This window comes from Penicillium oxalicum, chromosome I (assembly GCF_001723175.1).
Source record: "Penicillium oxalicum strain HP7-1 chromosome I, whole genome shotgun sequence".
Lineage (NCBI taxonomy): Eukaryota > Fungi > Ascomycota > Eurotiomycetes > Eurotiales > Aspergillaceae > Penicillium > Penicillium oxalicum.
In genome coordinates, this window is record NC_064650.1 from 4494611 (window position 1) to 4507394 (window position 12784).

A 12784-nucleotide genomic window follows, 5' to 3' on the forward strand; every position below is an offset into this window, starting at 1 on the left:
TCGGCTCTTCCACTCTGGACAAACTGGTTGTCACTGGTACGGCGAGTCGCCCCCATTGATCACCCGTAAAGTGACTTGGAGCTACTCCGCCGTGACTTCAGTGCGGGTCCTCCCTTTTCGTCATTCTTTCCCCGCGTGACCACAGAGCCCCTCAGTCCTGCTCCGGTTTTCTCCTTTGCCCGGCCTCCAACTGGGCTGGTCTGCCGAGTGGCAGTTCCGTTGAATCTGAACAGCTGGACATGGTGACTCTCGCTCATCTTCTGTCCCATCATTGATCCTCTGGCTCTGGCCGTGGCCGGGTTTGCCCGTTATCGGACAGTTGCCGACGCTTTGCTCTTGGAGGGAACACCCCCTAGTCTCGACTAACGGGATGATCGATCCGACCAAAGATCTCGTCCTCAATCTACGAAGGCCCTTCATGACCACGTACGACATCGGTGATTGCCTGTGACTACTGACAGCCGCGAAACATTCTCGAAAAGATGCTGAGGCTCTATATGCCTTCGGGACATCACTGGCTCATAATCTTCCGTATATCGGCTTCCTCGTAGATCGAGAAGTCAATTAGTCACCGTCCATGGCTGGGTCAGCTGCTCTATTTGGTCTCGAACTTTCCGAAGATCGATATTGGATGATCCCTGCCCCTGTCCCTGCCGAAGTCTCGGCCCTTCATGCCCCGAATTTTGGTTCCTGAACGCCTGAGATCGGAAGGTGGAGGATGGTGGCGGAGCCTACTAGTCTTGCGGAGTGAGTCTTTTTGCGGTTTCTCCAGTCAACGACGATTGGTTTCCTCACCTGTATGGGTATGTACAATTGGACATACATAGTAGCTCTCAATAGGCTCTGTTAATCTGAGCTTGGCGCGTGACTTTTGTGTAAATCATCCGATTCCCGCGGATCTCATCAATTCGCGCACCCTTCTCACGATCACCACACGGAAGAAAGAATTTCCTCCAGTCTGGCCTCGTGACGGCCCGCCGTTTTCATCCAATTTGCTGTGGAATGTATTTTCCCCCAGTCTCCTCGGCGATTGACTCGATCAGCTGACCGTGGGTACGTCTAATGATCGAAATAGGAAGTTGATCCTGGTCGATGGAGTTTAGATGCTATTGATACCCCTACCTGCATATCGACCGAGGACAATTTAGTTCCGATGTAGCCTCCTCCCGGGTGAAATTCGTAGGAAAGTGGGACTGAGGTCGCTTCAGCATACAGTTTTGGTGTAGGTCGGAGTTTGGAGGCTGGTGCCCGCGCAAGGTATATATATCATTTCTGCCGTCTGCATTAACTTTATGTAGGCTGGACTTGAGGAGTCCTGATAAATCGACTCAATGAGATGGAATGACACTGAGAGTTGTCAGAATCCAGGCGCTGGAAGTGTTGATAGCCCCACTCGCTAGGTGAAAGTAGTACAGGTTTCCCAGCAACTGCAAGCTCATCTGCTGTTCTTGACTTGAGGTGGAATGTTCTGACCAGCCCAGAAAAAATCCCAGATCCTACATGACCCCGGCGTTTTCCAGGTTACCTTGCAAATTCTGCCTGGCCTGAGTCTGCTCCATCGTATGGGGGTGGAAATTATAGTCGTCGGGATTGTAGTAGAGGGCGTACAGGTATTGCAGCAACAAGGACATGAGCGAGGCAAAGCTGCCGGTTGTCAGTAAAGAAACAATTAATGGAGCATCAGCTTTAGAGAAAGGAGGCGAGGATAGGTCAAACTCACAACGCGATAAAACTGAACGCTTCAGCCGCATATTGCCGACTACAAACGATCTCTCCATTCCATCGTGACAGTCTGCAATTCACTGCGTTGAAGTTTTGAGCAAGGAATATGAAAGCCGTGAGCCACCTGTAAAAACGATGGGGATTAGCCTCTTCCATCCTCATTGCGCAAAGTACTTTTGCAGACGAGCTTATACGTGGAGGAGGCCGATTCTCTGACTTACAGATAGGAAAGAACGATGTCTGCCAGAAAAAGAGGCAGAGGTCGTGTTCGGCGTCTTCCAGTGCAGCTAAGACCAGTCGCGACGGCGAAAAACACTGGGGTCAAGACGGACTATAAAAGGTCAGATCGTCGGCGCCAATGAAACTACACCTACCCTGTCGCAGTGGTGGATTTCGCAACTCACGATGACAAGAGTGTAGATCACCGTAAGATTCTTTGTCCCGCGGACAGCCCAGGCTGTGATGCCCAAAACGATCAAGGCACTGGCACATTGGAGGCAGTGGGCGATGAGAGTGATGATACCCAAAGGGTGAGAGTGAAAACTTGACATATTTTTTTTGATGATCACAATTAAAGTCAGTAGTCTCTTTCGAGTACCTTGATTTCTATGGTACCTCAATTATTAAGAAGTATCCAGGAGAACTCTTCCTGTTGGGCAGGGGGAGGACAGGAAGTTCCATATGTACCTGGCTCCGAACCGTCGCCTCCCATAAAATGTATGATCTCACCACCTCTCTTTTGAAAAAATTGCCTTGGAACCAGCAGAATCCATACATAGGCAAAGACTGGGTGGGACAAGAACCAGTGAGAATCAAGGTCATCAAGGAGATCTTTCTGTCTCTTCGTTGCATGGATGCAAACAAATTCCTGCCTAGGGATTTCACCTGCAAGATGGTCTCTCAGAAGCTTTGTCTGCACTACCTACAAGACACTCTAACTTACTCGCCCGACGGCAATCACGTTCCACGAGGCATCCACAGTCTTGAAGCGCTTCACCCTTTATTGAAAATAGGGATCAGATTCAGGCAAAGATCAGTGCGAGCGTAATGTTGCAAAATGTTAACTAATGTCCTGATTACGCGCCCATTCTCCAGTGAAGTGATGATTGCGGATTCGCGAAACAGCGGAGGTCACCGCATGAGAAGTTCTTATTGGCCGGATTAAGGAGAACTCGAGGTGTTCATCATGTCCAACGCGAACAAAAAGTCACCAGAACAAAATTTGGTCAGCCCAGTCAAATTTGTTCGCACAGAACTGACGTACATATTTTGAGCATAATCAGGTTCTTGAGGCGGGGATTCTTCCCTACTCCCTAGATAATTCTGCAAATGGCGCAGAAGAGCGTGCCACACAGACTGGAGTTGAGAGCCTCAGGCGGCAGCGTTGGGACTGCCGGAGACGCTAGTCTGAGGAGGTTAGCGTAGCACGCGCCGGCACAACAAAGTTCCGTCGCTTCGGAGCTTGAAAAAGTTCGATTTGCATTTCGCACTTCCTCTTTCTTCAACAGTGCAATCTGCATGGCTTACAATGATTGAGCCAAAAGCACTTGCATTCTGATTATCTGAGGATATCTCGATGCTGCTGAATTCAAAGCACGTCGTATCGACTGTTCACTAACGAAATCCTCGTTACAGGAAATATTTCTTTGGTAAGCCTCCACACTGAACATTTTTTTCATCCTCTGCACCACACATCCGACCCTCCCCAAATGATGATACACATAACCAAATTCAAACTAGAGTCTTTGACCCTCTATGGGAATGAAACTTTTGTTATTGCACGTCAGGCTGATCACCTTTCAATGATCCTCAAATTTTCATCGGAGTCGAGAGAGATATCCAGAAGCTAACCTGCCTTCTACCAGGACTAACAGGAGCAACCTCTTCACAACTATGTGTTCCAATTATGGTAAGCTCTCACCCTTCTTTCACCTTTGCCCTACCTCACTTCACTTCACTTTGCATGATGATCATTTTCGTATAATATACGCTGGAAATTACCGTCCAAGGTCTTCGGATCACTGACGATAACTAATGGCTTGACTGATTTGCAACTCACACACTTCTCATTTGCTACGTTGCCCATTCAATATGATTGAACTTTGGCTAACTATTCAAAGGTTCACCTAGATAATTGAGTCATCTGATTCACATGGTAAGCAGCGGCCGCTTCACTGATCCACCTCATCCCCTCGTCACGAAGATGAAACGGCACTGGGCTCCGACGGTTGTTTGACAATAGCCGGTCATGACGGAGACGCCCTTTTGCGGCAGGCCTAGAAAACCTCGCCCACTGAGACCTATTCCAACGCTCACATTGGCTCCTCCTTGCTTCTTGCAACGAGTCACTAATCATGTCGAGCAGTGATGGGAGAATCACCTGTTTCACTTATACTTGTAGACCACCATAAAGGTTAGTGGATCTTCTTGTTTTGTACTTGCGTTGTGTCTTTTTTCGTGATGATTACCTAGATGACGAGTCTTATTCGAGTTATCGATGCAGACAACCTTTTTTTAATACCATTCATGCTTCTCTGAAAACACTTCTTTCTGCCCCATTTGCATGACACCGTTTGACTTCAATCGCTAATGATTTGGTCAACAGTAATTCAGGATCGCTTCACTAATCAACTCCACTGCCACCCTCTCAACTTTCGGTGTATGTCACACCTTCTCCTATCCTTACCCATTATTATTTCTTTGTGATGAAACGACACAACAAAAGACAAGCATATGTCCAAGTCGGTTTTTTGCCGGCGAAGACGAGAAAAGTCATGACTGATCAGTCATGTGGATTGCTTCGGCTTCGTTCACGATCCTTTTCAATCTCGATGCTGATGAGCATTCCAGAATAGGAGATGAGTGTCACAGCCATCTGTGCCGCTGGACAAATCCTTACGCTTCTGTGAGTACCGTGTCTCTTTATCACCTTGTGACGCTGCGCCATCCTTTCCCCCTCCACATTACATGATGATTTACTATATTTTTATCACGACGGTCAACATAAGGATTTTAAATTGATGACCACCGCCTGTGACAGGGCATTAAATCTGATACCCCTTGTTATTTGAAGACTTTTTTCTTTTACGATCTGTCACTGGGTTTGTTGGGAGCAAGCGCTGACCAGAACCAGTTTATTAGAGTTTTCATGTGCGGAGTCGATTGCTTGGTGGCTGGCACTGCTTGGCTGCGGTCAACGATCCGGCCGAGTCGCTGCTATGCCGGCCTTGAAAGGGCCCCATTTAGCCTGCAGTAGTTCGAGAGCCAATATCTAAAAATTCTACCATCCTTGCCCCAAAACCTCCTTCATCCTGCACTGTCTAGACCTTTTTCGTCTGTAGTCCACCCTCAGCCGTCGAGGCCTTCTACCTTTCAGCTGCCGGGTAGCTGGCAAACCCAGCTCCCGCTCATTTGTTCCCCCTTCCGCTGGCACCACACCTTCAGATAGGGTTGATGTGCCCAGTTCCGCAAAGCGCAGGCGACCATGTTGCTGGCGGTGACGCTGGTTCGTCCAGGGACCCGATCGGCGCATGCGGGGGCAACCGTCTGAGCCTGTCAGCGGCGGCGATAAGCGCCTATCACGAATCCGGGTGTGATGAGCCTCGCCCAGGTGCATGTACTCATCTCCGTTCGACATGCGTCCGATTCCTCGGCGATCGTCTACCACCCTGGCTGCGTTAGATGAGTCCACGAGTCCAGAAGCTCGATCCCGTTGTTCCAAATATAGATCGGCTTCTCCTCCCCACCCTGGGGTTTTTGTGCCGTTCAATTTACTCGGCAATAATTGGCCCTGCCAGGGCCATGATGACTTCCCGGATATTGCCTTCAATCTTGCTAGGCGAAGTCAGACGAGGGGTCGATTGGTATTCTGTCTGGGGAACAGAGCTTCTCTTCTCCGTCGATTCGCTTTCTCAACCGCGTCTTTTGGACCCACGACGAACAGACCATGGCTGTGATCCGCCATTCGGCCTGACGAGTGCACAGGGCCCAATATGAATAGGTAAGAAGGACCGCAACGCTGCAAACCATGAGGTCGACCTCTGGGCTTGGCGAAATTCTCATTCACGCATCCATCACAATCTGACTGACACACTGATTCCAAAAGCTGGGCGCAATCTAGCTATGTAGTTGACGATCGGCCGATGAATTCAGACTATTCCGGCTGGCCGTCTTCTGTCCCACCGAGCAATCTTCCATCGCCTGGTCGCCGAGAGCATGGATTGCAGCCGCCGACACTCATGACCTCGTTGAACCCCGTGCAGTTTCAACACGTATCAACTCCTCTGTCGTCCACATCGCTCTCGAGTCCGTTCACACAGGGCGCCTCTTCAGCGGTTGTGTCGCCGCACAACGCTAGGTCGGCCTCATCTTCATCCATGGCATCGAGGCAGTTCAGCGTACCCTACAACCCGCAGGACTGGGGCCCTGTGGGGGGCAACAGCTCTCAGATGGGATATGCTCAGCAACCTGGCTTGCACCATGCCGCACAGCAGCAGCGAGGACAAACGGGTCGGTGACGCAAAAAGCTTGGAATTCAAGATGAAAGAGCCCCCTCCACTGACTCAAACAAATCGTAGAATCACCACTTTCCCCGCCGCCTCCGCCATACTCACCTCCTCACAACCAGAGCTCGGCCCAAAGAGAGTCTTATGCTCAGGCCGGCCCAAGTGCTGCTGTTGTAGCCCCCCATTCTACAGTGACCCCGCCACATCAGCCATACACGGCAACCGGATATGATAACACCGCAGACTTTCATCGGCGTTCCGCTCCTCGCCCACGTCCCGTTTCGATGATCTATGGTAATGACGTAGAAATACACCGACAGTCGCTACCACCACCGCCACCTCCTCAGGGTCATCCGGGATCTCGTTCCAATTCTCAGTCTCGAACAAGTACGTATCAAAGCTCTCCGTACAACACCCCAGCCGGATCGCAATCCCGAGCGATATCAGCCTCGTACGAGCAGGCCCACCCATCTGCTTCACGAAGCACTGGATTCGGATACACCACAGATCAGTATGAGTCTCCGTCCAGACCACCAGCATCCCGACGGGCCGCCTCAGCCGGGGCTGTTGTCAGCAGCACGAGCTACCCAAGGCCCCCGAACCTTTCCCGAGGCACGTCGCCAGCGAACAGCTGGGAACCCGGAATGCCTCTGCCACCACCACCCCCGGGTCCACCTCCCCTTGCAGGCTCCGCCAGCGTCAGCGGCTCATCGGAGTCTTCCTCTGCTCGAACGGTGCAAGGTCACGGGCGAACTCGCGCTCGACCACCGCCATTGATGGGAACAGGCCTGGGCAGTATTCCACCGACCCCAGCTGACTGGATTGATGAGGAGTACATCAACCACCGGCCAACCAACGATCAGGAACCGCTTCACATTGACACCGCCAAGGCGATGCAGGCACACGAGGCAGGTGGTGAACTGGACTCTAACGGCCAGATACAGCAGTCTCAACGGACGCCCGGGAGTGGCGGCAGCGGCCTTTTCCGCAGCGCAGCAATTCGCGACCCCAGCGCAAAAGGAATTCGTGAAAGAAGGATTGAACGACGGAACCGTCAGAACCAGAATTTCGAAGAGATGAGTGCGGTGTCTGCTACAAGCGCAAACCCTTGGGCCGATGCCCTGGAGTCAATTGTGCCGTCAAATTTGGTGCTTCCCGAGTCGAAGAGACAGTCGGAACATTCACGCCAGCCATCCACCTCCAGATTCACCCCTCAAAGTACAAGGAGCATAGGCTCAGACAGCCAACCTGTGCCGTCAAGATCGAGGGCATCTTCCGGGGGCCTGTTTTCAGATAGATCGTCCTCGTTCTCATCGCCCAAGCCGGACCCGGGCTCCGCGAGCCAGGCTGCGGCTTTTGCACCTACGCCACCATTCTCTCCCAACGCGGGACCTTCCTCTCAAAATAGTCAAAAAGAAGCCCAACTTGTACCACCCAAAGCACTCCCCACGCCACCTCTCAACTCCGGCAAGGAGCCGCGGTCACGTTCTCGTGCAGCGTCTAAAGGACCAGAGGATCGCCCGATTTCGCATATACTGCATCTCCCTAACGAAGGCATTCCCGGGATCACGCCGTTGTCACCGAAACGATTTCCTGTACCACAGGGCAGCCAACGAGTTTCTTCCCAGTCGCTCACCAAACAAAACACGGAGCATATTCAAAACACGATTCAGAGGCATCAGAAATTTATCGAAGATGAAGCCGCCGCAGTGGATGAGGCCGAGGCTTTGAAGATTTTCAATGATTTCATCATCTCCGAGTCGCAGATTCGCCGTCAAGTATATGCGGCGGTCTTTGATACAGCTTCTGCGCAGATTGCCGACGTTCGTTCCAAGCTCTTCGAGTTGCCACCCTGTCAACCCAGCTTGCCATCGGCAAAACCGGCAAAGCCAGCGCCAACGCTGGAAATACCGTCAAATAAACCCGTTCGTCCCGAGTCGGCTTGGTGGAATAACTATCAGCCTTGTTTGTCACCGATTGCCAGTCTCGGCATGAGCAACGATGAGATGAGCTCCCGCGGCAGGGCACCCAGTCGATGGTGGGAATCCAAGACCGGCTCTAGCAGCGACGGTGTGGCGCGGCGAATTCAACGATCTAAGCGGGAGTCCAAGTACATGGGGCTGCCAAGGGACAGTCTGCAATGGGACCAGGAGCGCACACCGTCTAGGCTTGACGATGCTGGAGCCAACTACTCAGGACAGCAGGTACCCTATGGTCCTGACGAGTATCCGCCGGAGAAGTCAGGCTGGCACGAAGACACTGCCGGCTACGCTAGGCCTGGCAGAAATGAACGCGCTCAATTTGTTTCAAGTCAAAGACTGGATATCTCACGCCTGGTGACACTTCCACCGCCGTATCCACGCCATTACCCCGCAGTCAATAACAGTCACCCGGATCTCGTTTCGTATCGAACGATTGTTCGATCAATCACAGATCTGTCAGAGATTAAAGCCACTCGAGCTCGTTACGCTTCGGACATGGAGAGGATGGCCCAGGAGTATCAGGGTCAAGTGACGGATGGACGTTCCCAATTCAAGGCCAATATTCAAAGGCAAATTCAAGAAGGCAGCATTAGCTTCGCCGAGGCAGCCGAGGCAGAAGCTGCGATGTTGGCGGACCAGGACGAAGGGGAACGAGACTTGGTCAAGCGGCAGCTCGACAGCTATCAAGATACTGTTATGAAACCGATGAATGCCATTCTCATGGACAGAATCAGTCGAGCTACCACCTGCATTGATGAGCTGAGCAGCCGGCTTTTTGACGATGCACAGCACGAGACGCCCGACCAAACACAAGAGGAAGGTGACGAAAACCCAGAACTGCTGGAGAAGTTGACACAGCTCAAGTGGCTCTTTGAGGCGCGTGAGCAACTTCACCGAGAAGCATTTGATCTTGTCAAAGTTCGCGATGAAAAATACAAAGCGCTTGCTATCCTGCCCTATCAGCAGAGCAAAAACGAAGAAAAGACCCGGGAAACCAGAGAATTCTTTGCCAAGGACGCCATGGACCGACGCGTTCAGTATGAGACATCAGCCCTTGCCCGACTCGAATCCTTCTTGGATGTCATTGAGCAAAATGTGGTTCGGGGAGTCGAAATTCAGCTGTCCGCTTTCTGGGATATTGCACCATCCTTGTTGGCTCTCGTTCAACAAGTTCCTGAGAACCTGCGCGGGTTCCAGGTTCAAATTCCCTCCGAAGAATACGCTGAGAATCCGAGCTATCACAAGCATCCTCTGCAGTATCTCTACTCGCTCCTGTCACATGCCGAGAAGTCGAGCTACCAGTACATTGAATCTCAAACCAACCTTCTCTGTCTTCTCCATGAGGTGCGATCAGCAGTGATGCGTGCCAGCCGAAATCTGACCGAGGCGGAGCTGATTTGGCAAGGCGAGCCAGAGGAGGCCGTGCGAGAGCAGATGCAGTTGGCTCGGGCTGACGAGGAGATTACGCTCACTTCAGACCTCAAGGAGAAGGTCGCCACCGTCGAGGGACAGTGGTCTGAGGCTCTCGGAAGCCAGATACAGGGGTTGCGCGAGCGGGTGAAGGAGCAGCTACTGGCGGAAGATGGCTGGGAGGATATGGAACAGTTGGAGCAGGAGTAGGAAGTTTTGATGGGCGCAGGTGTGTTTGAGAAGTTGCCTGACCCCGATGGATCTTTTTTCTGCCTCAGATGGTCAGCCTTCATTTACTATGATATCCCTCTTCGTTTGCCATAAATCGCACATGCATGCTTTTGCTATTCTTCGAAACCACCTCCCTTGGGAACATTTCCTTCAGAATCCCGACGCTTGAACGAGGATGTTTGTGTCTCATATCGCACCTCCATTTGATCACTAGACATTTACACTCTCGCGTCTTGATTCACCAATTCTCGTGGTTACGCAAAGTCGGTACGTTTCCATAAATTACTTCTCGGACTAAGAGTAGAGCGAAGTACGCCGAACCTTTCTTGACATTAGAAACGCAATGGAGTTGTTCTATGCAGATGAAGGTGCGGATGAGGGTGAATACATCTAGCCACGCTTGGTAACAGGTCATCATGAATCGATCACCGGTTTCCATGGCCATCCATTAGCATCCATCTTCGCTGGAAGCTGAAGGGATCTACCTAAAGATGGCTTGCACTGCTCAACTACAAACAGTATCCACCTGGCCAGCCCTATCCACAATGTTCACGTGATCTTGTCTTCTAGAGTCTTCCGTCCCGAATCCGGTTCACTCAAATATCTGTTTTCCTTCCCTCATCACCTGTACCTTCTTTCACCCTAATACCACTTTTCTTTTCCTTTGATATTTCCCCCCTAACTCAATCGCACAATTCTCTAAACTGTAAGTTGCCTGTGCCTCCCACTTTCACCACACAATCTGCCTCGACAATGACTCGATTTCGGTCGAGAACCATTGTCTGCCCAATATGATGAGATGCAGCTGGCACCAGTCAGAGGGATGATGGATACGTCTGTCATCCACTTGCTGAGTAGCTTTACGGCCGGCAAATATACGCAGCTGGTCCTGAAAATTGTGGCTCCCAAATGAAAATGCTTCACCATTCACTATTGTCATTATGGTGAGATCATGGCTAATGCGTTTTCGTCGAAAAGATCTAGAATTCAATCGGGAAGGAAGCTCGAAGCGCGCAACGCATTCGTGATCGTGTTGAAAGATTTTGAGCCAGACCAGAAGAGAGAAAGAAAAAAAATATCACCCAAGGGAAAAAAATTTTGAAGACGGAAGATTTTCTTTTCGACACTCGCAACTTCCTCCAGTGCACACAGAAAATTTTCATTATCCATAGTTCGTCATCACCATGGTTCTCCACAACCCTAACAACTGGCACTGGGTGAACAAGGACGCCTCTGGCTGGGCCAGGGAGTACCTTCAGGAGAAAGTGAGCACCATCAGCGCTGAGCAAGATGGAGTCTCCGCCAAAGTAGACAAGGTGACTTCCATGAATGGCGACGTAGATGTCAGCCAGCGCAAGGGCAAAGTCATTACCTTGTACGACGTCAAGCTGTCGCTAGAGTATTCAGGTTTGTAGTCCGCGAAAACTTCCTGTTTCCACGACGGCAGCAGCTGAAACTTTTCGATAGGTAAGACCAAGGACGGTGAGGATGTCTCCGGTACCATCACCGTTCCTGAGGTAGCCCACGACACCGAGGAAGATGAGTACGTCGTACGTTCCCTTAAATCGAAATAATCCCCCCTTGCGTTCGTGACTACAGCACATCGCCTTTGCGTCGGACGCTGAACACCTATTCCGGTCGACTAACACGAAACTTTGGATCTACCCTAGTTCGAAATCGATATTCACTCCGATGCCTCGTCCAAGCAGCCCGTGAAGGATCTCGTGCGCTCCAAGATTCTTCCTCAGCTTCGCAAGACCCTCGCCACCCTCACAGGTGCTCTCATCACCGAGCACGCCAAGGATCTTCAGCATGCTCCTGGCGTGAACCCCTCCGCTGGCTTCACTCCTGCCCCTCTGCACCCTCAGACCAGCAAGAAGGAGAATGTTTCATCTACCACTACCACCACCTCTACCACCGGTAAGGTGGCAGTCAACACCACTACTGTGAATGCGTCTGACGAGTTCCGCACCACTGCGGAGGAGCTCTATGCCACTTTTACCGACCCCCAGCGCATCGCCGCCTTTACTCGAGGCGCGCCCCGCCAGTTCGATGGCGCCCAGCCGGGCGGCAAGTTTGCCATCTTTGACGGCAACGTGACTGGCGAGTACGTGAAGCTTGATGCGCCCAAGCAAATTGTTCAGAAGTGGCGCCTGGCCCAGTGGCCCGAAGGCCACTTCAGCACCCTTCAGATCAATCTGGATCAGAACGACGTCGACGGAGTTACCCAGATGCGTGTCGAATGGTCCGGTGTGCCCGTTGGTCAGGAAGACGTCACCAAGCAGAATTGGGAGCTGTACTATGTCCGCAGCATTAAGCAGACTTTTGGGTATGTCAAAATTCCCCCTTCATCCAAGACGCAGGCACTTTGACCAATACGGAGTCCTCTGCTTTTCCATTCCAGATCCGAGTCGCCAAAGTCACTATTGCGAACACCGTTACTGACGTTCATGCTTGTTCTTTTGCTGGGTATAGGTTTGGCACTATTCTCTGATCGACTCGGTGCCTTTTCCCTAGCCGCTTAATACCATCTACAAGGATTAACCCTTCCCATTTTTTTCCAAGTCCACAAAAACCTATCTTTTCCCCCCCTCTAAAATCAACCCGAAACATCATGAGCCCGGAGCACCGTCAGCAGAGACTCGGCTGATAGACAAGACACACCGTTGCACGACTATTTTTCGTCCCTTCATTTCAAATCCTGGAACATGTGCAGACAGCAGAAGGGGACTTCCAAGGCATAGAGAGGGTGTAATTGAGCGGCGCATATGTTCACTCCCTCATTCCCCCCTCACGTGTCCCATTGCTTCTCTTGTCGATGCTGTTTGTGATTTTGGTGCAGGTGTCCCATTTTCCTGATATTGTCACTTCCTATTTTTATTTGGACTCGGGCTTGGACCTGAAATGACGTTATGATACAGGAGAAATATACAG

At 51.3% G+C, this 12784-nt stretch overlaps 4 protein-coding genes across 4 annotated transcripts; 2 read left to right on the forward strand and 2 right to left on the reverse strand.

Moving 5' to 3' along the window:
* Nucleotides 1–59: 59 nt before the first annotated feature.
* On the reverse strand, nt 60–269 carry POX_a01486 (uncharacterized protein; the record flags this gene model as incomplete). The annotated part of the gene is made up of 1 exon (XM_050110414.1): nt 60–269. The coding sequence occupies one exon, from the start codon at nt 267–269 to the stop codon at nt 60–62; it is 210 nt and encodes a 69-aa protein (XP_049974182.1).
* A 1227-nt stretch (nt 270–1496) lies between these two features.
* On the reverse strand, nt 1497–2273 carry POX_a01487 (uncharacterized protein; the record flags this gene model as incomplete). The annotated part of the gene is made up of 4 exons (XM_050110415.1): nt 1497–1644; nt 1721–1846; nt 1944–2053; nt 2127–2273. 4 exons carry the CDS (start codon nt 2271–2273, stop codon nt 1497–1499), a joined length of 531 nt encoding a protein of 176 aa, XP_049974183.1.
* A 3441-nt stretch (nt 2274–5714) lies between these two features.
* POX_a01488 (uncharacterized protein) lies at nt 5715–9829 on the forward strand (the record flags this gene model as incomplete). The annotated part of the gene is made up of 3 exons (XM_050110416.1): nt 5715–5722; nt 5828–6231; nt 6300–9829. 3 exons carry the CDS (start codon nt 5715–5717, stop codon nt 9827–9829), a joined length of 3942 nt encoding a protein of 1313 aa, XP_049974184.1.
* Nucleotides 9830–11034: 1205 nt separating this feature from the next.
* Nucleotides 11035–12222, forward strand: POX_a01489 (uncharacterized protein; the record flags this gene model as incomplete). The annotated part of the gene is made up of 3 exons (XM_050110417.1): nt 11035–11257; nt 11318–11400; nt 11521–12222. 3 exons carry the CDS (start codon nt 11035–11037, stop codon nt 12220–12222), a joined length of 1008 nt encoding a protein of 335 aa, XP_049974185.1.
* Nucleotides 12223–12784: the final 562 nt, after the last annotated feature.